This window comes from Thunnus thynnus, chromosome 15 (assembly GCF_963924715.1).
Source record: "Thunnus thynnus chromosome 15, fThuThy2.1, whole genome shotgun sequence".
Classification (NCBI taxonomy): domain Eukaryota; kingdom Metazoa; phylum Chordata; class Actinopteri; order Scombriformes; family Scombridae; genus Thunnus; species Thunnus thynnus.
This window is the reverse complement of record NC_089531.1, coordinates 7,713,281-7,740,351: the sequence shown is the minus strand read 5'-3', so window position 1 is coordinate 7,740,351 and position 27,071 is coordinate 7,713,281. Positions and strand designations below refer to the sequence as shown.

At 44.1% G+C, this 27,071-nt stretch overlaps 2 protein-coding genes across 4 annotated transcripts in view; both read right to left on the bottom strand.

The window, feature by feature from the left end:
* The window catches only part of cica (capicua transcriptional repressor a), a 39,156-nt gene extending 28,598 nt beyond the window's left edge, over positions 1–10,558 (bottom strand). The window contains exons 1-3 of one of the 2 annotated variants that reach the window (XM_067612184.1): positions 10,375–10,558; positions 2,977–6,722; positions 62–338 (exon numbers count right to left, since the gene is read on the bottom strand). In XM_067612184.1, the coding sequence (XP_067468285.1) occupies positions 62–338; positions 2,977–6,504 (3,805 nt within the window). In that variant the 5' untranslated portion in view covers positions 6,505–6,722; positions 10,375–10,558. The remainder of the gene's footprint in view (positions 1–61; positions 339–2,976; positions 6,723–10,374) is intronic. The other variant, XM_067612186.1, reaches the window with a different exon arrangement.
* A 9,812-nt stretch (positions 10,559–20,370) lies between these two features.
* The window catches only part of erf (Ets2 repressor factor), a 42,822-nt gene continuing 36,121 nt past the window's right edge, over positions 20,371–27,071 (bottom strand). For both annotated transcript variants that reach the window (XM_067612182.1, XM_067612183.1), the window contains exons 4-5: positions 25,787–26,694; positions 20,371–25,703 (exon numbers count right to left, since the gene is read on the bottom strand). In XM_067612182.1, coding sequence (XP_067468283.1) covers positions 25,062–25,703; positions 25,787–26,694 — 1,550 coding nt within the window. In that variant the 3' untranslated portion in view covers positions 20,371–25,061. The remainder of the gene's footprint in view (positions 25,704–25,786; positions 26,695–27,071) is intronic.

Below are 27,071 nucleotides of genomic sequence, written 5' to 3'. Positions count from 1 at the left end.
ACAAAGGTCATGACAACAGTGCCATGATGAGCTCCTTTTCCTTCTCCACCTCCTTCCTTACCAGTCCCCGGGCGTCCCATGATGATTTGCTTGCGCGGAGCAGGGTGAGGAGACTCGGCTGGCAGTATAAGCGGCAGCAGGGCGGTCGGTGTGGGATGACAGGCTACCGGCTGTGGCAGCGACCCCCCGGATCCCTCTTGGTGTCCCTCAGGTTTTCTCTCCCTCTCCCTGCCCCCGGATCCAGAGGAGGATAGGACTGAGCCCACTGAGGTGGACATCGACCCGGGGATGGAGGAGCTGGAGAGGGCAGCGTGGCCCGCTGTGGCTGGTGTCAGGGACTAAGAGAAGAGATGTACAGTTTGATACATGACAACTGACATGACAGCAAACATCTGAAATATGTTTTTTTTGTATTTGCAGAGCTGACTCATAGCGATAATATAGATGCATTTTCTCTTTCAAAACAATACTCAATCGAAAATCTATGTGTTGAGATTCAAATGCTGCTCAATAGCAGCTACTCAAACTACTTCTGCAGCATAATCCACTTCTTCGCTGTTGAGCCATGCATTCAGTATCTTTCACACCCTTTCACACTCGGAGATTCTTCACAACATAGCTAAGTACATTACTTTCATATCAAACCATCACCTTAAGTGCAGGAGTGGTTTCAGAGGTTTCGACAGTTGTTTTGAAGCATTTTGCCTTGACTTTGGTCTCCATTTGACTCCACTCTAACTGCTGTAAATGACTTGGGGAAAGCTACAAACTGTTTGAAGGCCATCTTTAGGGTCTATCGTGGTTAGTATTTGAAAAATATATATTTTCAGTGGAGTATTCTTTTGATTCATTGTCAAAATGGGTTTTCTCAGTCATTGAAAAAAGTATAGAGCTCAGGTTATGATATCCATACAACATTATGAATCAGTGTAGGTGGACACTTTTGCAAGAACAATCTTTGACCAACACCAAATTACTGTATAAGATTTTAGGAACTTCTTATACTCTAATCACTTGGAAAATTGTATGCAATGAAATTATACAACTAATCTTTTAGGTTTTAAGGCCAGAGACTATTGAAAGTCACCCACTTCATACATACTGTAATAATAAGAATAAAGATATTAATAATAATATCTTTACTATGTAGCACTTTTTTAAAAACATGGTCTACAAAGTGCTTAAACACACAGCAAAAGCACCTATGAAAAATCAATGCATTTTAAAATTACAGCGTTAAATCAAAATACAATAATGTCCACAGAATAAGGTGAAGGAAAAGAAAAGGAGGTCAATAGGGAAAAATAAAACCATGAGTACTGAACAATAAAAGACTGTGAAAGACAACATCACAAAAGCACATCTATAAAAGTATGTTTTTTGGAAGGGATTTAAAAGTATGTACTGAATCTGCGAGCCTCAGATCCTCTGGCAGGCTATTCCATAATTTTGGGGCCCTGACCGACAAGGTCCGGTCCCCCTTTGTTATAAATTTGGATTTTGGAACAGTAAGTAAAGACCTGCCAGAGGAGTCAGCAGTTCTGCAATGTACGAAGGGCCCAGCCCATGTTTTGAGGTGGAAAAAGCATGAACTGTTTTCTTGATGTGTGGTTTGAATGTGAGGTCTGAGTCAAAAATGACACCTAGGTTTCTTGCTGCAGCTTGTGCATTTACCGATAGTGGTACGAAATCATTCATAAAAACACGTGGCGTGTTAGCTCCTAATTTTAGATTGATTTAATTGTAAAAAAAAAAAATGTTGGCAACAATAACTGATGTCATGACAGTTTAAAAGAGCAGCTAGACTGTTAGTTTCCCCAGGTCTCTAAGGTAAGTATATCTGTGTGTCATCTGCATAAAAATGATAAGAAATATTATGATTCTGTAAAATCTGACCTAATGGTAGCATGTACACAGAGAATAAAAGTGGATGTAGGATGGAGCCTTGAGGCACTCCAGAGTTTAAACTGGAAGAGGTGGATAAAAAGGTGTCAATGTTAAATACCATTAAAAGGTCATTGGTGACTTTTAAAAAACAGCGGTGTCAGTGCTATGCAGAGCTCTAAAACCAGACATGAAATCTAAAATCTGGTTGGAAACTATCTTTTATAAGACTTTTGCTAAAAACGACAGCTTAGAGATGGGTTAGGCTATGTTTTACACAAGCACAATGCGCTAGTTTGGCTAACAGCTAATTATGGACAAGCTAAAATGAAAGCTGTCTGTATGTAGCCTGTTTATCTTAGTTTGCCACATATCTTAAAATTTGGCAGATTCTTGTAAACTTAGCTACAGGATGAGACAGCTGCCCCTCCTCCCTCAACCAGCCCCTCCTCCTTTTACCAGTGGTACCTGCAGGAAGGTCTTCTTTCTATAATCTTCACTTAGTATTTTGTTGTCAGGAATATTCTTTATGTTATTGACATTTTAGATTAGATTCCACTGAGATACTATTGAATTTATATAGTGACTTTTCTGTTGTGTAAACTTTACTGTTGCTGCTCTAATCCTGCTCTGAATTTATTCTTTTTTTTTAAATAATATTTTTTTTTAAAAAAGCAATTCTTTAGTAATGAAAAAGAACCAATAAAAGTATGGATAAAGAACCAAACCTATAAGGAGTATCGATAAAAGTAGTAGTATTGATAAAATCCTAAAGATACCCATCCCTATTTAAAACTGATGAGTCTAAATTAGTTTTCTTTCAAATGGAACCGTAACATATTTAAGAACAGGGGAAACTGTAGCATTTAAAAAGGAACTATTAATGATTGCTAAAATATTTGGTTTGACTGTATTAAAAACCTCTTTAAGAAATTTGGAGGGAATAAGGTCTTAGATGCAAGTAGTTGGCTTCTTATGGAATAAAGGGTAGGTAAATTCTGTCCAAATTGATATGACGATATACAGTACACCATGAGGTGATATACATATACGATCATATTTACCAAAAACAAGAAATAGTGACTTTCTTACCGAGCTAGAGGTGACCAGGACCAGCGTGGATGTGGGATTGCGCAGGAGAACCGCGCCGTTGGTGGTGGCTCCGTTGATAGGGACGGGGGCCTGCAGGCCTGGTGGAGCTGCATGTTGGGGCTGGTTGTGCTCCCTGGACCTGCTCCTCTCTCTCCTTCCTAATGGGCCATCAGAGAACTTGGCCAGGGGGACATCTGGGTTGCGGACAATGACTGGGGAATCGCGGAGGGGCACGATGCGGCGTGGAGAGGGTTCCTGGGGCAGGGGGGAAGGAGGGGTAGGAGAGACCAGCATGGGCGGAGGTGTGGAGGCAGCAGAGGATGGTGGCCTGCTGGTGGCACTACGTGGCCTGGGGAAAGAAAGCGAAGACGGGGTTGTGGATTGACTCTGGGGGGACAGGACTCTGAAGGCAGCGGGGCTGTGACCAAGGTTTGGGTCTCCCACCACCCCTCCCCCTATACCCATCAGCTGTTGCTGCTCAGGTTTGGTCTGGTAGTCCTGGACTGTAGGCAGTGGAGGGGGTGGGTGCGTGTCGAGCTTCCTCTTGCTGGGGCTCATGGGCACTGTGAAAGTGAGGTTGGTCTGAAAAGTGGGCACGATGCCTGACAGGTGGCGTTCTCGTTCAGTGCCTGGCGTGCCCATTTTAGTGCCACTGAGCTGGCGATGGCGGCGTGGAGTAAGTGAGGCGGGAGCGGTGATGGGGCTGAAATTGGCTGGGCGGAAGCCGAAGAGTGGAGAGGGCGAGGGTGATGCGGTAGGGGAGAATGGCGACTGGTTCGATATTGGGGAGAATGAGGGCGTGCCCGACCGGGAGCCACCCAGGGAGACCAGCATGGTTGCTGCCTCACACTCATCAAAGTCGAAGCGGGAGAGGTCCTGGGGGAGCAGGGAGGGAAGGACCAGGCGTGGTCGGGAATCTCCTCCACGGCTGCTGGCCTCACTGCTTTCCCGTGATGTCTCATCCCAGTCAAACTCTGAGCTGGCTCGCCCTCCACTCAGTCGGAGGTCAGATGGTGTTAGGGTCCCCGTGCTGCTAGCTCCACCCCGTTCCCGGCCGCCTCCACTGGCTTCCATCTCCTTGGTCCTCATTGAGAGGTGTCTGGAACAGTATCCTCGGCGCTGGGACTCTTTAGAGCAGCCCTCCCGGGAGCACAGCCTCCTCCACTGCTTCCCATTGAACTTCTTGCGGATGCCTGTTGGCGTGCACACCACATCTCCCTTCTTGTACTTCTGCTGGGCAGCTGTCAGTGGGGTTCGGGAACGTGAGGAAGAGGAGGAGGTCGAACCTGATCCAGATCCACCACCACCACCTGCTCCTCCACCGGAAGAGCCTCCTCCTGAGGTTTTCTCTCCTCTGGAGGAGGATGCAGAGGAGGAGGAGATGGGAGGGAGAGGAGGGAGCTGAGGGGTGGCAATGACAGCAGCATTAGCTGCTGCAGCTGCTGCGGCTGCTGGGTCAAGTCCTAGTAGGACAGGTGAAGGAGGGGGGTGGGGGTTCAAGGTGAGGTGGGCAGAGGGGATCCCGATGCCCCGCACCACGGACAGGTGGGGATTGAGGTAGCCGGGCGGGGGCTTAGAGACGATGTGGCGATGTTGAGGAACTCCCATGGGTTTGGCCCCGGGTATTATCGCCCCCATAGGGACCATGTTGAAGTGGGAAACCTCCATGTCTTCCTCAGGGGTGAGTGGCATGTACGAGTGGAGTTGCTGCTGCTGTTGTTGCTGCTGCTGCTTTGCACTGTTCTCCCTTTCTCGCTCTCTTTCTCTCTCTCTTTCCTGTTTTCTCTGGAGGTCCCTCTCCCTCTCAAGGTCTTTCTCAATTTCCCACTCTCGGCCAGGAGCCAGGCTGAGGACTGAGGCTGGGGTTACTGGAGAGGTAATGTTGTGGCCCGCAGTGGAGGAAACAGGGACCATGCCTGGGTAAGGAATTCCTCTCCCTAACACTGACCCCACACCGGGTGTCATCCCTCGGCTCAAACGACACACCTCTTGCTCCACGTCCATCTCCTCTCTATCCTCCTGCTCTCTTTCTTTATCTCTAACAATCTCTTCTCCCTCCCTTCCTCCTCCAGATGGCAGATCCAGGTCCCAAGGTGGCACCAAAAGCCGAAGTGTTTGTCGGGACACCCAGACTGCCTGGGTAGGACCAGCTGTCCCCCTTCCATCCTCTTCTTCATCCACAGAGGGAAGTCTTTCCTCAGACAACAAGACACGGTAACGGTTGGCCACTGCTGGATGTGTATCCACCTGGGTCACCACGCCTTCTCGGTACCACTGCCACTGTCCCTCAATGCCTCCCTCATTGCCAAATGGTACACAGACGCGGGTGCCAATTGGTATTGGGTGGACACCAGGTGGCGGAGCATCTAGGATGATGTCTACAACTCCTGGGGGGCTGTCATGTCTATACGGATAACGGCACAGTGTCTTCTCCCCATTTAGTTGTACCTCCAAGCTTCCGTATTCACCGCTGACCTTACGGACCACCCCAGCCCGGAACACCAAGTCTGAACTCCTCCCTTCATCCATCCTTTCACTCCCTCCCTCTTCATCAATTCTTCTCCTGAGCTGGCGGGCAAGGACACGCTGATTCTTCATCCCTTTGGCCAGGGCATCAGACAGTGCATCAGGGAGACTGGAAGGTACATGTGCAGATATTGGTGTGATTGTGCGCCCATCACTGACTACCTCCAGGTCAGCTGAGTGCTCACTAGCGGTGTCTGTTGAGGAGCAGCGGGGCAAGGGGCTGGGTGATATTCGCTCTGCATCTCTAACCCCTTCAACTCTTCCCGGCCGTTCGCTCTCACCTCCCAGCGACAGGGTAGGGGGTCCTGGGGAGCTGTCCTGAGGTGCTTCCCTGCCAGTGTTCCTGCTGTGGAAATCGCTCATCAGGCTTCTACTCTGACTGTTGCCATCAGGGTGCGAGATGCTAATGTCACTTCCTGAACCTGTTGACCCCTGGTTGAGGACCCCGCTGCTCAGAAGTAGAGGAGGGGGCGTGCTGGATGCAGGGTGGCTATGGTTACCAGCAGTAGTAGACGAGCAGTGTTCAGATGTGTACTTCTTCTTGGGAACGCGTGCCTTGAAGGTGGCTGTCTTACGACTGGAGGCAGGGTTTGGGCTGTTGTTGGCGCTTGGTGTACTACTGTTACTGCAGCTGCTACCACTACTATCGCTGTGGCTGCCACCACTCAGAACTGACCTCCCTGACCTATCATCTGAAGATGTCAACAATTTCCCAGAATCCATCACAAGTGATACTGTCGTCTCTGACAGCCCTTCCCTGTGTAGTCCCTCCACATCTGAAGTGTCCCGCGCTCTGATTGAGTCCGCCTGGGAGTCTGAGTGTGAATTAGATGAAAAAGAGGAGGAGGGAGTCTGGTTTTGTGGGGACCTGCTTCTGTCTCTGTTCCCATCTGAGTCTCTCTTCTCCCCTCCTTCAGGGGCATCCCCCACTCCACGACGCTTCCCCCCTTTGGCCCTGGTGGAGGGGGGAGAGCGCCGGCCCTGCTTTTTTATCGGCTTCATCTTTTCATCTAGCTTTCCTTTCCTCCAAACAAGTCTTTTTATTTATTTATTCCAGAGATTCTCCTTGGCGTTCCTCTATTGCTCTGCCTCGTTTTGCTTTTCTTCTTCCCCCTCCCTTCCTTTCTCTCTATTTTCCTCTTCTGCCGGGGCCTCTCTCTCTCATCCTGTCTTGTCTCTGTTGCGCGACTTCGGCACTTGCCCACCTTATTCCAGAGACTCTGAAAGAAAGAGAACAGGGAGTGTGAGTTACTCATGTGGCAAACACATTCAGACATGCACAAAGCCTATTCACTGCACAAGATAGCTACTAACTGCATGGCTTTGAGAAGAAAAGTGACTGATTGAATCAAAGTCAAACATCTGTGAAAACATTCAAGTGACACCAAAGTAATTCAAAATAAAAGCAAAGCAGAGTGGGACTTGTGATCACAGGCATCATAAAAAAAAATAAAAGTAATAAACAGCTAACAATAATTTTAAGAAATGCATTCCCTGCTAAATGATGCACCATCGTACTAGAGTAGTAATGAATATGACTCATCTACAAATTCATTACACATTAATTCATTACATAACAGGTTCCACTCACATTACACAAGGCCTGCATCCATACAAGGTACATACTGAAAACAGGAGGCCTTATTGTAGGGTAAACACAATGTAGGCTTACAACACAGTATGGAAATAGTGAGGAGCACTTTGCAATTTGCCCAGACAAGCCTTTCTGCATGCACTCTTTCACACACACACACACACACACACGCACACACACTCTCTTTCACACACACACTACTTCTTGGCCAGGGCAGTAGAGGCGGGGGAATTCCTTCTTCGCTCGCATACTGAAACCCTCCCTTTCTCTCTCTCTCTCTCTCTCTCTCTCTCTCTCTCTCTCTCTCTCAGTGGCGACCTTTATCTATGTATTTCAAAGCAGAGTCAATCCGCCCCTACAAACTCCATTTCCTGTGGAAGACCATTACCTAACTTCCCGTTACTTTATTCCTCCCTCTCACTCGATGCCACTATTACACTTTCATTCTTGTCCCCTGCCTGCATTTTCTCTTCTCTGCTCTGATATAGATCCCTACCTCTCGTTCTCCCTTCTTCTTCTTCCACTTACTCTCTATCCTCGTTTGTGCTGCAGTGATCCAGAATGGCCGAGTTGTTCCGAATAATTGTTATTCCGCACCAGAGTCATTCAGTATCGCACTTAGCCATGCCAGAGTCATTCAGGATATCTCCTATTCCACCACCGAACTCATTCACAGTTCTGCCTCCGTGTAGAAAAAGTAAAACAGATTGATTTTGCTGACTTGTTGAACGGGGCACTGTTGTCATTTAACTGGTTTGTTTGCTGTGTGGCTGATACACGCGGGACTTGCTTCAGGTCCTAGCTGCTGTGTGCTCTGCTTCATTTCTTCCAACACAAGAGTCTCCACAGAGCTACGAGTGCCAGACAAATGTTAACAACAAGTGTATAAGAGGGAGAATCAAAACACCCCCTTACATTCTCTGTCATTTCTTTAAAAAAAAAAAAAAATCTCTCACTCCAGCTGTGATATTCACTGTCAAAATGTTCTGGATTTATGTCTATCAGCCACCACTAAGCATTTCTACTTCACAGTGACTGACTGTTAACTTGCATGTCTGCCTGTCTGTCCCTGTTTCTACATCCATCCTCCCACCAGTCTCTTTCTCTGTCTGCCTGTGACTGTCTCTATTCCCCTTTGCTGCCTTCCTGTTTATCTGTGAAGGCTTGCATTCATTCAGGTCCTTTTCATATCTGCTACATCATATCGGCTAGAGAGAAATCCATTTTCAGAGTCTACTGTCTCAAGGCCACACACACACAGTATAACATCTATGTAATGATAGTTGATAGTGCACACAGGGAGGTAGAGAGCTCACAGCCATCGTTGTGCTCTATGTAAATCCCTATTTAGGACAGACAGCCGTAGAGCAGCCACCATAAAATAATTTGGCAGTCGGCCTTACTTGGTCACGATAGAGGTATGCTACGTGTGTTTACTCAGTAGTGCACTGTGTACAACAGCTGGTGTCAGAGTCATGGGCCTAATGATAACAGCTTAAAGACAAACTGACGCAACTCACGCTCCTCTCTGTGAAATATGGAGCAAGGAAGCGATATGGGTGATATAGTAGGCTTGTGTGTCCTATGTTACATGTTAGTTACCATAGCAGAGCATGTTCAGGTATACATGTAGCAAAGGGTAACAAGTTCAACCATATGTTATTTGGAGAACAGTGTTTACCCTCTTTTATATGTGTACAAGAATACATAGTAAACATGTCTGTAGGGCAGCATCAAGCTGTTATAAGTCATGTGAGGTGAGAAAAACATGTACTGCTGGTTTTCGAGAAGCATAATTTAGTTTAGCTAACTGATTGTCCAGGTTTAGGTCATGGTTAATTCACTTTTTTCAACCGCAGCTGCGCTAAAGCAAACTGATAACAGTTAAAGCGACATGCAACTGACTGTTTTATCAAATATAAATTGAGTTGTCTTGATATGCAAACATATAGGTCTAACGTATACTAAACTGTATATGTCCTCTCCAAATTTAGCCAACACTGCCATACATTCACTATAATAATCCCACAGGGGCACAAAGGACGTGTCCAGTAGTGAACTTTTACAGACCTTTCAGTATCTTATGGTATGTTTTAATCTACTGTTATATTGGTAAAACAAAAAAAATCAAAAAAAAAAAAAAAAAAATCAAATGATATACCCACATCAAACTACACGGCATTCAAAAGTTTTGTCATTTGCACTTTTTAAAGTGATTACTACAGTGCTTTACAGGTCAGGGTGTATAAATATAATGACATAATAATAATAATCTAGTGTAGATAACAGCTCCTAACTTTATCTTAACAAGGGCCAAAGCACTAAATACAAACTACAGGAGGTGATGTCACCTCTGGTTTAGCTGGATAGTACCGTGTATGTGTCAAGCCCTCGTAGTACCGCGATTACTACCAGTTTTACTCCACAACACGGGAGGCCGTGGCGTGCAGCGACCAGGCCTCAACTACACACAAGGCCGCTTGGAAATCCTCCACTCACTGTCACCGGGAAATAACCGGTTTAACGTTCATATTGACCCTTAATACCATGTAATACGGCCCCTATTCCCCGTGCTGCATGACAGTGTGAAATGTCCCATACAGATGAACACGTTAACTTTGTCAATCCAGTCCACAGCCACATACAAAATACAGCGACAAAAAACAGCAGAACAAAGTCGCTTATTTGGCCCATCCGAAAGTGACAGTTGTCAGCAAAGATAGCTAAAGCTGTCCGGACAACTTTGTATTGACCCCCGTCGCCATTCGCATAAATGCAACTGTGATACAAGAGAGAGAAAGTGTCAATATGTGGCCACAAACTAGTCCAAGGAGAAGGCCCTAGAGCCCCCTAAACAACACGTATAAAATGAAACAGCCACGTTGATTCATGAAAAAGAGGAAGAAAATTGATCAATGCAAAGGAGAGGAGGTGGAGAGAAAAGCGAGGAGTTTTCGAGGTTTGTTACAACGCAGGAAAAATAACAGTTGTTCTAGGAAGTCCAACGGCAGTTATGGCGTTGAATTTATTTCTAGTGGAAAAGTTTCATGCTCACTATGACTAGCCGCACCGCTCCCTTTTTTTTCGCAGAAGACACCCAATCCGCCCTCTACTCCTCTCCGTAGGCCACCCAGATATCGGAAAATATGCTGATCAGCTCATCTGCTAATACTGTTTGTGGCCACAGTAAACATGAACAACGTTAGCAGCTCGGCAAAAGCACAACAAGCCCCACTGCAGTGCTGCAGGAGAAAGATTTGTGGGCAGCTTATACTCACCAGAGCTAATATAGTACCCCAGTGTGATTCTCTGTTGAGTCCGCCGGTTAAAATAGGGCAGGGTGGCCGGTCGTCCGCAGCTGCCAATTAGCGGCCGTTCATGTTTCTCCGGCAAAGCAACTTAAAAGGAGGAAAAACTACTGCCCTGTACATTCTACACTACAGTCGCAAAATGGTGAATGAAGCCCCAAAGCCTTGACAACCAGCCCGTGCGGCCAATCACGGAGCACGAACGGGTACAGTAGCCAATAGGATCCCGTGGAGAGGTGTTAGAGGCGGAGACACACGTCAAAGTAAAGTTGATCGACGGCGCGCCGCGGCCAATCACAGTGTGGGAAAACACAGAACAGCTGTTGGGAGAGCGAGGCTGCGGCGGCCAATAGGGCTCCTCTGTGGGCATGTCTGTGACTTCTACAGGCACGCAGGACAGGGATGAAATCTCCCTTTCTCTCTTTCTCTGTCTGTATCAGTCTCTTTCTTCTCTTTCAGCCCTTCTTTATTTGTCTATGAACATGTAAACAGGGGCGTAGACTAAAAGCGCGCGGGTGGGTGGAAGGGGGGTTGTCTGTCTTTTCAAAACGGGTTGGACTTCCTTTGGTTAGCCACAAAACACTGACATGACATTATCAAATCTAATAGAGAACAAAATGTAATGTCCCCAACAATCTTAGATACCATAACCTCAGCTCACATATCATAAACCAGCCTTATCAAGATTATTTAACTCTCTATGTGCTATTTCTTTGTCTGAATGTGTTGTGCACGGTCTACATTATGATGCATGTAAGCCACAGGTTGAGTGTAGTTTCAACAGGAACCACATAGAACACCAACTCCCAAATTCGCATGCTTTCCTCTCTCTCCATCCCTCTCACAAACTCTCTCTCTCTCTCTGTGTCCCTCCCAGCTAATCAGAGATGCCTCTAAACAGCAGAGCATTCCTTAGTCCCGCCTCCGCGGCCAATCAGGACGAGCGCTGGAGGCTATACGTCACCAGAGCAGCGTGCGATTGGCTGAGAGGCCTGAGGTCTGCAGGCCAATGACCGAGTGATGTGGTGAGGTCATTATGCTTGTTGCCATCAGCTTGGCCAAACAGGAAGAGTGAAACCCCAGTGAGTAAATTGGTCCAAACGTGGGATTATGGTTCCTAAGAGGGTGACCCATATACACGGTGGGCCTCCCTGCACACACACAAACACACACGCTGTATCTACGCAAGGAGGCATGCGTGTGTACAAGCAGGTACAGGCTGTACTACACTCATGGATACAAGAAAACGTGCAAACAATACAAAAAAGTAAATATATATATAGTTAAACACGCATGAGTGCACACACACAAACACACTGACACACAGATACGTGCATGCGCAACACACACACAGAGAAGCAACACAGTGGTGGCATCCTGCTGCGATTTCATAAAACACTAATGGTGTGTGTAGCAGCGCGACACGCTGTTTCTATAGCTTACAGGCACAGATGGCGAGTTTGGTCAATGATGATACAGAGCCGGCTGGTTGCGGCATTGCAGTCTGTTTGACACACACACACACACACACACACATACACATACGCACGCACACAGGCGAGCGTGTACACTTACCACAGCTACACACAACTGGTCGCACGCATACAAGCAAGCACCTACACACACACACAAACACATAGAACAGGCGCAGTGGAGTTATAACATGCCTGGGCGTTACATAAGCTGTACGTGTACTGGAGCACACACACACATACAGATTGTGCCCAGCCCTATGCAAGCACAAACACATACACACACACACACACACACACACACACACACTCACTTTTGTGTAAATTGTGCAGACAATATCGCCTGTTTGAGCATGCAATCATGCAACAGACATGCACGACATGTTGCATATACAACAAAGTACAGTTCAGGTTTATTATTAGTATTTAGCTTGCACACACACTCATGCACAGGCAACCCCCCTCCACACACACACGCACACACACACACACACACATAGCATTTGTATGTATTCACTCTACGCATTCATGGCCATAATATGCACAACTTGTGACTAATAAATCTGTGAAAACGCAGACATACAGAACATCTAAGTGCAGAGTGAGTGGGATCTCCAGACATCTTCCACACCCCTGATAGTGAAGCACTGCAGTCTCTGTCTCTCTCTCACTGACTGCTCATTCACCGTAGATGAGTGTGTGTGTGTATTCAGAAATGTAGGGCGAGTACAGCGAGCGTGCAACTTTGAGGGGCGGCTGGTTTTGTAGGTGTCGTCGAGAGACATTTGAAAGAGGAAGAGGAAGGCAGAGGCCTGAGATTTAGGTCTCAGTCAAGCTTTTAGAAGGAGGCTGGAAATGAAAGTGTGTAAGAGACTTTAGTGGTAAAAAAAAAAAGAAAAAAGGTCAAACTGAGACAGACGGTGAAGAGAATTATGAGTGACAGGTTGTTGCACTGAGACAAAGAGAGACAATGAGACAGATGTGAATCACGCAAGTCACGGAAACGGCGATGACGAGGGAGATGAAGAGCTTGAGAGACAGACAGAAACAGAGAGGAATGACCATAGAGGTAGACTCAGAGATTGAAAGTGACTCTTTGCCGCAGAAATCGAGCTGTTTGTGAATGAGCGCCATAAATCCAGCCGGTATTAGCACCTCTGAGCACTTTCTAAGAATGAGGCGGAGAGCTGGAGCTAAGCCCCCCCAATCCCAGTCACTTTACACTAAATGCATTACCACCACTTAACTGCTAAACAGCTCCAGGGACCCTGCACTGTGCCTGACCCAACACTCTAACACTCTCTAATTCAAGTGTGTGTGTGTGTTTTTAAAAAAAGAAACGATTCGAGAGCGAGAGATGGACCAGATGAGTCCAACTCTACTCTTCTCTACTCTGGTTGATATTCTGAGGTTGAGTACATGTACAGTGGATTTAACAGCCTGAACCAGCTGTGAACAATGAAATCTGAGATGAGTGTTAGTCATCCACAGCCGATATATTTGTCTCTTATTCGTGTACAAGTTTAAATATCTTTATGATTTCAGGTTATAAAGTTAAACAAGCTATGATGTCTTGACTCCATTTTTTAAACAAAAGTTGTGTAATGTGCAGTGATCTCCGTCGGAAACAGGAAGTGATGTTCAGCCTATGACTTCGAAACTAACACCGCTTTTACGATTGAAACTTCATGCGTGTAAAATGTATGAAACAAGTGTTTTTGTCAGTGATGGATTAGTTTTTGGTTTTGAGTCACCCTTCTTTTCATTGTTCTCCTTTGAAACAGCAGAGATGATGTTGATTCTCTTTAGATATCAGCAGCTTCTTACTTCTTGCTTCGTGGTTCAACATGTGTCCCACATCAAACTGAAAAAGTAAAAATTAGAGTGTGAGATCATGCAAAACACAGTTTAAAACAATATTTGATTTGAAATAAAGGCCTTACATGCAATGTTTGGTTTATTTTACTCTCGTCCAACATGGCCTCCGTTATAATCAGTCAAAAAATGCACACACTGAAACATTAGAGCAGCCCTATATCATTTTTCTACAGTGACTTGCTTGCAAATCAAGCAATAAAACACCAATTCCTTCACTTCAGTTTGTATATTTGTAATATACGAGCACAAATCAGCCGCTGTCCTCTTCCACAATAGATGGAATAACTTTAAAAACATAAACATCTCCCAATCCGATCAGTTTATATTGTGTAACTTTGTGCTTGTTTGAGTTAATGTTGAACTCCTTCACTCGCTGCACTTCATCAAATGACTGCGGCGAGAGAGAGAGAGAGAGAGAGAGAGAGAGAGCAACAATTGACGTTACAATAATAAACCTTTATTCCCGTAACATCAGTGTTGTTCCCGGTTGTCAATGTTGCTTATTAGAAGTGAGCCAAACTGCTCCCTAAAAAGGACGTGACTCAGCAAACAACGTACACGACCGAGCGGAGAGACTAATCAGACGAGGTTGGACATCTATCAAGCAGGACAATTATTATTTTGTTTAAAAGAGGGCCACCGTGTTAGTGCGCACTCCCTTTTCATTTAATCTTGATGGTGGTTCAGTTTTATTTACTTCTACAGTGTCTGTGTCAGGTACCTCTATTGTTCAGTAGATGGCGCCATCTTGTCTGTGATTAACATGCATCCACTGCTCTGAAAGCAAGTGATGTAGGAAATCTGTGAAACCTGTAAAAGTACAACTGATACACACAAATATGCAATGGTCTTTAACTGGAATTATGTTAATTTGCACTTAAAATTTGACATTTGTACCCAATTTGTTCAAAAGTTTATTAGTAAGCGGTGGAGATACAGGGTTAGTAAATAATTAATAACCCTCAGGAAGCTTTATAATTATAGCATTTGAAGAGTATTAATGGACTTCCTCGAATCATGATGTGAATTCTTGGAGAGTCTGTCATTTGTTGGTCAGGTGAGCAGGATATGGAGGCTTGTTTACATCCTCCAGGTGATATACTGTCCCCTCTGGAGGTCCAGACCCTCAGGGTTGGAAACTGTTGCATGAGAGCATCATGATGAGACAGCAGATCTGAGCAGCAGCTAGTGGACTTTTTTTTTTTTTTTTTCCTCTCGTGACTCTCACAGATAATGAATCCTTCTTACTAAAGACGCTGCTCCGCCAGCTCACTGAGCCACGAGGACAATCTGCCTCCAGAAATACACTCACAAGCCTGCTGCCGCACAGGTACTCAACTGTCAGCGTGTAATCCTCCACACGTACTGACAGACCTGCTGAGGCACCAGGGAAACCAGACGTCAGTGACTTGTTCTTTGTCTTTACTTGTTTGTCGTTAATTATCTGATTATTGATGCCCTTATTAGTTTATAACCTCCAATTTATCATGTTTGAACAGTTGTAGGTGTGATAGTGTGAAGTCAAATCATAGAGAGGAAGTAATTGTAATAAAGTAGAACAGGGGAAGTAAGAGAAAGGAATAAATAAATAAAAAGGTGATCAGAGCAAAACATTAATATATTTTAAATTAATAAACAATTATGTTATTTATTATATCCAATTTAATCTTAAAAGTGATCAAAAGTAGCAGATTTTTTCTTTCAAAATTCAATTCTTTACTAGATTTTCATCAAAATTGATTTAAATTTATATAAAATCAGTATTTAATTGAATTTATTTTACATTTTTATTTCAAATATTTTACTGTTTGTAATCTGATTACATAGTTTTAAAATAATTTGTCAGCTACTATAATAGTTAGAGAGAATGTCTTTGTTTTTAAGCAAATTAGGCTAAAGTATGACACATAAAATCAGCTTCTCGCTCAGAAGAAACTGCTCATAACTAATTTATCAGAAATATTATATTAATCACATGAGTCTCACCATTGAGATATTAAATGTTGGAGGTCCCGAGTTTTCAGTGTGACTTGCTGGTGAAAGTGAAGGCGGAGTCCCAGCAGGAGCCCGGCAACAATGCATGATAATTAGCCTTCTGTTGTGATCTGCTTTCTGTCTCGGGCTCTCTGGACTGTGACCTCTGACCTCGTCCCTCAGCCAGACAATCAGTCCCTGCTGGAGGCCAAACAGCCCGTCAATCAGCCTCCTTTTAATACGGCCCCGTCCCCTGTTGAGATCAGCGGCCGATGAATGCTTCAAAGCAGATTGGAGCAGAGAGGGGGGGGGACGGAGTGGGGGGGGGGGGGGGGGGGGGGGGGGAGACGGAGGGGAGGATGAGAGCTGGTGGTTAGAGAGACTGAAACAAATAATAAAACCGATTAACAGGATTCTTTAAATGAGAGGAGGGAGAGAGAGGGTAAAAGTTGGCTTTGTGGGGTAAAGTCTGGAAAATTAGATGTGCAGGTAAAGAGAGAGGTGGTGTTGCAGTGAGTTCTGGGTAAAATAGCTGCTACATGACCACTTTAGCCCAACAATCAACTACAGAAAAGTATCTAAATGTTAGTTTGTTTGGCACTTCATGTTTGACATTTAACCTGCAGAAAATCAGACTCACCTGCGTTTGATGCAGGGTCAAAAAAAGTAAATTTAAAACTGCCCTTTAAAATGGATCATGAATTAAAGGAATAGTTCAACATTTTGGGGAAATATACTTGACTGTTATTTGCTTTCTGGTGGAGGGGCGGTTGCCAGGCAACCAGCAGAAAGTCCATGAAGTTACTGCTCCTAGCTAAGAAACAGTCTGAAATATAACCTGTAAATTTTATTGTTTTTTGTTGCTTTTGTACGCACTAAAAAAGAGAGACATAACATATTAAGTGAGCTCTTTGGATGCTGGTAGGTGTATTTTGTTACCTTTGGACAGAGCCAGGTTAGCTGTTTCCCTCTGTTTCCAGTCTTTATGCTAAACTAAGCTAAGCTAAGCTAAGTGTCTGCTGGCTGTAGTTTCAGCATCAGAATCTGTTTATTAGCAAAGTATACAGCATGCAAACAATGTGATTTACTCGCACAAACGCAACATAGAATAAAAATAGAATAAGAGTAATGAAATTAACAAAGTAGTACTAAAATTAAATGAAAATGGAATACTAATAGCTTTTAAATGGGATATAAAATGAAATATTGACTGTGCTACAGACAAAGAAATGAAGTGTATGAAATATATGAAGGTGACAAGTGCAAAAATTACATGTGACATGTCCAATAAATGATAAAATTATGTAACAGTGGAGGCTGAATGCAATATATGATGTAATAATAACTATACAAACATGAGAGTGGTATTTAATTTCACTTTGTATTTCCCCAAATTCAAACATTTTCCTTAAAATCTAAACATTTTTAGTGGATTAAACCTACATAAGCAAATTTGAGCTATTTGGACACTTGTTGTGTACATTTTAATCCAATGTTGGAGTGATAATTTTATATTATATCACCCACATCACATCTGAATTTAAGTTATGGAGACTGTACCACTCAAGTGTACATTGTAATGGTTTAAAAGAGTACATTAAAACATTTTCATCCCATTTACCTTCCATAACGGTGAGTTTTTCCACAGTACAACTTTCCAGACGGGTGACTTGATCAGTCTAGACATAAATGTGTGTTTACATTTTTATATAAACAATCTTCAGGCAAACATTCAATTATAAAACCATTATGGTCTCACACACACATCCCATGAGTCCCTCCTGGCAAGTATCGCGAGAGTCTGCGGAGTCTGGAGCTGGTTTGCGGTGCTGCTGAGTGACAGCAGGTGGAGCCAGAGTCTCAATGTAAAGCCAGGAATAAATCTGTTGGAGGTTTTAAACTCCAGCAGATTTTACTGGTTGTAAAGTGATCATTATATAGAAACAGGGGCGGAGAAACACAGCTACTCGAGCTGTATGTTTGTTTTAATGAGCTTCAGTCTCTTTGTGGGCCTCAGACTGAAACATTAAAGATGGTTTGGTCCAATTTATGAGTTAACCGAGTTGTAAATCTGTCCATTAATGACTACAGAAATATGAGGGAGATTTGGGTAAAAGGCTCGGAAAAATGGGAAACAATTTAAGATTTAGTCTTATATCATAACCAGCAGCCTCTGTGAAAAGCAGTGAGAAAGCACAAGAGTTATATCATTTGTTTTTGTGCTCCAGTGATGTGTCAGAGGGTTTTGAACTTGTAATGTTTGGCAAGAGCTTAATTAACGGGCCGCTATTTTGATAATCAGTTAAACATTTAAGTCATTTTTTAAGGCAACGATGCCAAATACCAAAAATCCACTGCTTCCAGCCTCTCATATTGCCCCTGCTGCTGGTTTCTTAACTTTCTGTGACTGTAAACTGAATATTTTTGGGTTTTGGATTGTTGGTTGTAGATCTGCAATGATTAACTGACAGAAAAGCAACTATTTTGGTGACTGAATAACCATTTTAGTCTTTTTTTTTTGCCAACTATTTGCTGGTTGCAGTTTCTCAAATGTGAGGATTAAACTTATGTGTCATACATGATAGCAAACAGACTTGTGGATTTTGGACTGTTGATCAGACAAAAGGAATCTGAAGACCCCACCTCGAGCTCTAAGACATTATAACGAGCATTTTCCTGACATTTTATAGACAAAATGGTTAAGAAAACAGTCAGCAGATTAATCAATAAGGACAATAATGGTTAGTTGCAGCCCTGGTTGGTTGGACAAACAAAATCCATTTTGAAATAGTCACCAAGGGCTTTCAGAAACTATGATTCATGTTTTTCACCATTTTTCTGACATTTAAGAGACCAAACGATTAGTTGACGAATCAAAAAAATACTTGGAAGATAATTCGATAATCACAATAAACTTAAAAAAAAATTAAAATGAGCCTTTATAAAATAAACCCTGGAGGTCGGAGGCTCAGTGTCAAACTCAAGTTCTGACCTTCAAACCAAAACCAGAGCCGTAAGAGCCACAAACACCCAAAATCTGTGTGAGGGGGGTGGGTGGGGGGGCTCAAAAACGTGTCTGTGATTCAAATCATGACGCAAAAGCTGAAGATGAAACCCACATCATGTATGAAAGAGAATCGCCAGTCTGGTGAGTAATTAAAACTTCCATGTCGGTAGAAGTAAAAAAAAAACACGAGGTGGGTGGATCACTGAAGCGTCATCTGGGACACAATTATCATAATTATGAAAAGGTCTCAGGGATTTTGTCAGGCACTCGTGACTAATGCTGCAATCTAAGAAGCGAAGGATATTTACTCTGCTGCTGCTGCACTCACAGACGTCAGCTAAATGCTTAAAAAAATGAGTGTAAAATGTGAATATCACCGAGGAAAATGAACAAATGGAGAACTCTACAGTTGAGTGATGTTAACATCTATTAGATTAACCCAAAAAACATCTATTTCCTGAATGTATACATGAAAAAAAAGACAGAAATTCCTGCATAAAGAAAGTTTAACAGAGCAAGAATCTCTTCTAAAGACACCTGCACAGCTGAACGGAGTCTAACAAGGTCTGCTTGACAGTAGGTTGACACAAACATGTCTTCCTCCTCGAGTGATTTGTCACAACCAGAACCCTCCCACCAAGGCCTTTTTGTTGCAACTGTCTGCTTGATGGGTAGTGAAAAAAAAAAAAAAAAAAAAATCCATCATGTGCCTATTGTGAGCAGAAGTGAGAATGTTTATCCCTGGATGGCTTTTCTTTCATAAAATGTGCCAGGACTTTAACAAGTACTTGACATGCTGTTGACATAACTTGAGTCATGAAGCGTTCATAAAAGAGCCGGGCAGGCAGGACCAGGCTGCAGGTTGTCAAATACAAAAAAAACCAGCAGCATAAAAGAACAGAGATTTAACACAGTACTACAGTTTGACCAATGTCTGTTTGCAAAAAGAAAGAAAGAATTGATATCTAAACTTATTTATACCTCATTGTCAAAGGCTATTATTAAATATGTCTTGAATAAAACTCAAACTTTAGCTGTACTTACTGAGTGGTTCTTTCAGGTACAAGCTAACGTTGGCATGCCGACATGTTTATGTGTACCAGGTGTAATGTTAACCATGTCCGCCATCTTTGTTTAGCGTGTTTGCATGCTAGCATGAGCTAATTAGCAGTAAAACACAAAAAAATACATGAGACTGATGTTATTAGTTTAGCAGGTATTGCTCATCATATTTATTTATTCATAAAACAAAGTACTTTTTGCATGCAGCATTTTGACTTGATGTTTGCACTAATTGATAATTAAAATCCACCCAACCAGTGTTGAGATGTTTCTCTCAAAACCATGAATGTTAACCTCGTGGTGGTGCTAAAGAAAAAAGTAATAGAAGCATCAAATTTAGGACGCATCCTCTGGGCACCATGAACGTCTGTCTGACAAATTAATAGTAATTCAGTCTGCACCAAAGTGGTGGACCAATCCACTGACATCCAAAAAATAACTTTTAAACCTACGTTTGTGAAATTATTCCCATTCTAACTCTTGATTTGTGAAATTATTCCCAATTGAAGCTTAAAGAAATGAATGTTTGAGAAGGTGAAACAAGTGAAGAGAAGAGAAACAGACAAGCCGACATCCATTTTTTACCTTTTTTAATGAACCCTGATTATTGTTTAATTACAAATGAAGATGAACAGATAGAAGAGAAACAGAAGTACAGGTGCTTCCTCCATGATAAAAACAAGAGTCTCCGTCTCTCCTCTGGAGTGACGGCTCACCACTCAGGTGGACATGAGAGGAGAGACAGACGACCGAAGAGAGGACAGGGGAACGCGTTTCAAAAATAATACAATGGTTAAACAGTACAATGCTCTTTTTTTCTTACAGAATCCTCCAAAATGAAAAAAAAAATATATATATACAACATCCAAAAAATGAAAACAATAGTTTCCCCCCTGCTGTATATCATGTGGGGATTATGTGACCCTCCTCTTGTCCATGGTCAAATGGTTAAAAAACATCAGCGCGAGTACAAAAAAAAAAAAAAAAACTGCACTGAAGCTGACTAGTTGAAGTCCATGGGGAAGAGTGCAAACTGGAACCAAAAAAAAAAAAAAGGACAAATTCACAGAAAACCAGAAATTCATGGAGAAGAGGCGAGGCCATGACAAGAGTGTACAAAATAATCAAAATAGTCATGTTAATAATATAATAATTACAAGAGTAACAGTAATATGTCTGAAAAAAAAAAAATACAGAAGAAAATGATAAGAAATAGCATTGATGAGAAATAAAAGGTGTGAAAATATCAACCCAGTGGGGAAACAGTTATTCTCTTGTTGTTGTTTTTTTTATTTATGAAGCCACGACAGGTTAGGAAGCACAGGTGCAACAGTTCGGGTAAAGCTCGACGTTTTTTGTTTTTAAATTATTTCTCTTCATCAGACACCTCTCTCCACTTAACTGTGCTACATCTGTCCTTAAAAGTTCCCTAAAAATGTTTTTGCTGGCAGTGTCTCAAAAGGACAAAAAAAGTAGGTTTGACCTCCTTTTTTTTTTTTTTTTTTTTTTTTTAAATGAGGAATGCTGATAAAGTCAAAAAGCCAGTTAAAGCATGTAGAGGGATAGATGTATGACGCTTTCCTGTGCCTGGTGAAGAAAAATAACGCATTTCAAAAAAAAAAAAAGACAATGTCTATGTTCAAAACGCAGACTTGAGCTGGTTGAATTGCTTTTTTTTTTTTTGTGTATGCGTGTAGTTGGCATAACCATAGAAACCACACATTCACACACACACAAACACACACGAACGCACGTACACACACCGAGCAGAATGAGCGAGTCAGATTATGGGAAGTCCCTCTCTCTCCACTCTGCTCTGAGGTTTTTGTGATGCCATTTCCTCTCTCTCTGTGTGTGTGTGTGTAAGAGTGTGTGTGTGTAGTTTCTATGGTTATGCCGTCTATTCCAGCGAGACTGTGGGGGCGCCTGATGTCACGTGTGATGTCATGTTTCCCTTTATTCTAGCCACACTAAAGCCTCACTCTAACCAGGATGGGGTGTGTGTGTGTGTATATGTGTGTGTGTGTGTGTGTGTGTGTGTGTGTGTGTATGGGCAGGGTTCAGACCAACCCATACGCACTCGGTCCACACAAAGCTGCTAGAGTCCACAGTCCACGCTCAAACCAAAGTCCAGTCGTATCACCGGCTGCGGTCCCTGGCGAGGTGACGCAGAAACTGAAAAACCTGCTCGATATCGTCCAATCAGAATCCGTCTGCTCTTAAAACGCGAGTCCGTTACTGGCTCCCCGTTACGACCTGCGCCTCCGCTTTTTTTTTTGGCTTTTTTTTTTTTTTTTTTTTTTTTTAAGCAGATCTGGGTCAAACAGCGGCTGCAAATAATTTAGGAGTTTTGGTTCCAGGCGGGTGGGGTTTACCAGGCAAGCACAAAGTGAGGAGAGCCGACATGTTTACAAAAGGGAATTTAATTTACCTTTCTGTGGCTGTGACAGTTTGACTGGCACCGACTGTTCTGTCCTGATGCGGTAAACCCCGCCCGACTGATACTCCAGTGATTTTAAAACAAACACGCCAACTAACTAGGTAAATACGGTCTGACCCAGGTCTGGTTAAAATGTTCACGCTTAGTCATTTGTCCTGTCACACCCTCTGTCCCCTGAATACACAATAACTGTTTTTTATTTTTACAATATAAATATAAAACTCTGATACCGGTGGCCTTGGTCATTGCAGCTCAACGGTCAAGAGAAGGCAAGGGTGAGAAGGCAAAGGCTGAATTATACTGGTAATAATATGCCCATTAGAATATATACATATCTTTACCGTTAAAAATAGTAGGATTTTATTTCCTGATTTGTATCAAATGACCATATTGAAATATAATATTTGAATTCAATATATATTTGAATAAAATATATATGTGTAGATTTACTTAGTCTGTATCTCTTTTACAAAAAACAGAAGGCATGGTGGTAATTTGTGTATGTGTGATAAAATGTTTTTGCTGGGGGGGTAAATCAGGGGGGGAAAAAAAACAAAAAAAACTCATGTTGGCTTAAAAAAGGCACAATCTTATTTGGAATTGTTTGTTCATTAAAATGGGCGCAATGTCTTTTTTATTTTTTTCTCTCCTTTTAAAACTATTATGAATAAAATGTCATAAAAATAAGTTGTTTCTCAATATCTCAGTGAAGATTTGCCTGAGTTATCCTTGATGTTTGACATTCATTACATGGTTCCCCGTCGTTCTCTCTCTCCTCCCCCCTCCTCCTCCCCCCTCTCCCTCCCTCTCCCTTAACAAATCAGTTTGCTTCAATTGTTGCTTCTCAAAACATCACATGAACAGATTCGGCTTATTATCTCCAAAATGCAGAAAGCCCTCAGATCACTGCAAATGCCCTAAAAATACTGTCCACGTCCTTAAGAGGCACGAGTGTCCTTTGACAGAAAGAATAGAGTCTTTAAACACGAGGGGAATGCAGAAGGGAGCTGTTGATCTTAACGTTTGAGGGAGGAAAAAAAAAACACGAAGAATGCCCTCAAACCTCCAAACCCCTCAAAAGATTGTGCGAAGTCACCCAGGGACACTAAAAAAGCTGAGAACAATCTCTGTATCCATGACAGTTTACTTGAGGCCTGATGTTTTTTTTTTTTTTTCGCACCAGCTTTTGTGTCCACACACACACACACGCGCGCACGCAGACACGCACGCAACATTCAGAAACGAACGTGTCTGTAATTACAGCCTTGCCAGTAGCTGCTTCCTCATTTCCTCAGCGAGCGAAGAAGAAGAAGAAGAAGAAGAGAAAAAAAAAAAGGAGAGAAAGATCCGGAGCGTTCCTCAGAGACCCGGGTGGTTTTAGCTGTACAGTGGGGGGGGGGGGACCGCGTCCGTTCGCTGGCTAACAAACGTCTTGACGACGCCGTCCGTGTGACAGGTCAGAGTTTGAGAAGTCAAAGTCAGTTCATCAATAATCTTCCTCTCCTCCTCGGGCTTAGTTTGTCCTCAAGATGTACAAATCCACCCCTCATTATACGTCTTTATACACTGTAGTGAATGAGCTGAGGAGTCCACTCAGTCTGGCCCTGATGCAGTCTCATAGTGTCTGAGTTGCTTCCTGGTGAAAAAGACTGTGATTGGAGAGTTCTTTATAATCACCTCTTGACAGGAAAAAAAAAAAAATCCCTCTTCAGTTTGTAAGATCCGTCGGTGAATCTGTGTCTGAGGCTTTTTTTTTTTTTTTGCTCACTGCCCCTCCATCTTGTAAACGACTGCATGGTGATGGGTGCAGACAGAGAGGCACTTCTGTAATCTCTATCAGGGCTGTTAAAAGTGTTTTTTTTTGTTTTTTTTTAGTAACATCAGGATCTGTCTGTTATGGTGAGAACAAAGGAGGAAAAAAAGAAGAGGAGGCGGGCACGCCGCCTTTAAGGAGAGTCAGGAGTGGGTGAGATTCATTAAAACTCATTTCAATTTACTGCTGTACAATTCAGGCCGCCTTTGTGAACAAATCCATATAACCTACCAGCTAATCCCGTTAAAAAGACATAATCTGGGCACAGGTGTGATATGAGGCCATCCCTGGCAGACTTACTGGCACTATGAGGGTGAGGAGGCGTTAAAAAGGCAGTGTGCAATTCCTAAGGCGATATTAAGAGTAGGCTCCCTCTTTGAAGGGCCTTAATGTTAAAAATGGGACAAAAGTCACTATACAGACTAAATTTGGTTATTTTTTTTTTAGTGTTGTAAATCACAGCGGAGAGACTGTCTGCTGTGTTCATGTTTGATAAGGTGCCTTGCAGCACACTAGAGGCTACACAGGCACATATATGTTTTATGGTTTTACATAGATCATAATGCATCGCAATCCTTGCGTCAGCTTGCAGAGTTCATTCATCTCGTTTCTTCACCATCTTATGAACATGTAGATGTAACTTATGTAGTAAAAGATTTGGTTTCTGTGGAGTAATTTAAGGAGCTGCTGGGGCTGTGAGGTCAGTAAAAAGTGTCCAACGACTCCTTTAATTATTGCACAAAAAACACAACTTCATACATACGATACATGTACATATTGACACACTGAAGAGTACGATCAGTGTGTTTATTTAATCAGCTGTTTTTGTGATTGATCACACTCTTTTTTTGTCAAAGCAAAACCTGCTTCAGTCACTACTGCTGAGAGGAACTCACAAGGCATTATGGTCTATATAAAACTAATAAATCTGTTAACAAGACTCCCAGAGGTGTGTGTTTTGTATCTAAGTAGGATCCCCTGTGTGTGTGTGTGTGCGTGTTTGCGTGAAGCTCAGCAGCCAGTGTTTTCCAGAGACAGCTGCGCTGTAGCCCTCTGCAGCTCCGAGCTCGCTCTGCGCTGGGTGGGAGGCGGTGGCAGCATCAACCCCAAAATAACACTTCTTCCTCCCCCATTTTCCACCTCGCCCCCTCTCCTCCCCGCTTCCTCTCTCTTGCCCTCCGCTTCCTCCTCTCCCTCGGCCCTCACTTTCTTATCCTCCGCCTCATCCCTTTCTCCGTCCGCCTCCATCTTCTGGTCTTCGCTCCAGCGACGCTTGAAGCGGAGTTTGAGCGGGATGCAGCGCGTGCCTCCGGGGCTGATGGGAGCCGCTAGTCCCTGACCCGGCTCGCTCTTCAGGTTGATCAGCGGGAAGGCCAGGCTGCCGCTGCCAAGAGGTGGAGTGGCGGGTGTCTTGAAGACCTCCTCGTCATCGTCAGGGTCATCCTCGGGGTTACTGTGTGGTGGAGGGGCGGAGGGGCTGCCGCCGGTCCCGTTAGCTTGGTAATGGTTGTTGAGCTGGTGACGATGGTGATAAGCCGTCGGGGTGAAGATGTCACCTTCGTCATTCTCCTCGTTGTGATTCAGCTCATCCTCCTCGCTGATGTCAGTCACCTCCACCTCCTCCTCTGACTCGATGTCTGATATGGGCTCCACCTGGAGAGCAAGAATAATAAACATGAGCTGACGGCATTTAAGACTTTGTAGAAACATCACATCCTGTACGTCAGCGGTCTTACCTTGATCTTAGGAGGCCCCGCAGCCAAGGCAGAGCTGCTTATCTGACCAGATCCTGTAAACAAGGAGGACTGGCCGGAGGAAGAGGAGGAAGAAGAAGAAGCCAATGAGCTCCCTGATTCCCTCTGTTTGCGCCCGAGTGGAGGCGGCTGCAGCTTGAACTTGAACGGTGATGGGTGCTGCTGCCCGTCCTCTCCGCCTCCCTGCTGCTGGCTGAGCGAATGGGAGAGTGGCAGGGGCGGGCCGTGGAGGTGATGAGCGGCCGGCTTCTCTGGGGTGGGGCGGTGGGGCTGAGGGATGACAATGTTGGGGTAGTGGAGGAAGGCTCGGGGACTGAGGTGGTAGTTGTAGACGGACTGGGTGTGGGCCTGCAGGTAGTGCTTCATGTCCTCCGGGTTGAAGGAGAAGTGGGAGCCCAACATGGGAGAGGACAGGGAGGGGGAGGGGGTGTAGGACAGGTGGGGAGTAGGGGTCATGGACAGGGCTGGGGACAGAGTCGGGGCCAGTAGACCCCCGGGGCCAGGCAGGGGGGACACAGGGAATGGGGATAGAGGCTCTGGGTGGACCCTGTGGCCAGGTCTGGGGAGCCCTGCTGGGTTGGGGGCTCCGCCGTAGACCCTGAAGAGAGAATCGTGGGGCAGGCGGGGAGGAAGCAGGCCCCTGAAAGCCCTGTCAGGCCCTACGCCTCTTTCCTCTGCCCCAACGGCCTCTTCTAGCTCTGAGTTGGTGGAGGTGCCGTCGCTGCAGTCGCTGACGGAGCCGCGGGCTATACGGCGGGCTACGCTGCTGAACATGCCCGGGCTGCGCAGCTCCTCGCTGGATGACAGGACGTCTGAAGGTGTGGAAGGGGGGAAACGGAAATGGGTGCCTCCGGTGGGAACAGGAGGGGCACTCTGTGGAACACCTCGACCTGTGAGGAAGAGAAAAAGGCTGAGTTAGTTAAACACTAAATAACAGCAAAATAATTTCCTAACAGCCGAGCACTAGTTTTTAGCAAATGTTACTCAAACAGGAGAAAATTGTGAAACTGTTGGGGACTATTTTCAGCTGCAGATTAACACACATTCAGTCCTCTAGTGAGTATTTCTAGCAGCAGGACGCTGCTCTATGGCAATGGAGGAACATCTAACTATCAGGTTTTGGCTACAGAAACAATACTTGATGTTGTTGGATTTGTTTGTGGGATTTGTTGAGAAGAAAAACAACAAATAAGAATCTCAACAGACTTTGCATAAGTGGTTTGCAAAGTCAGTGGTTTGCATAAAATATGACATTTAAAACCAACCT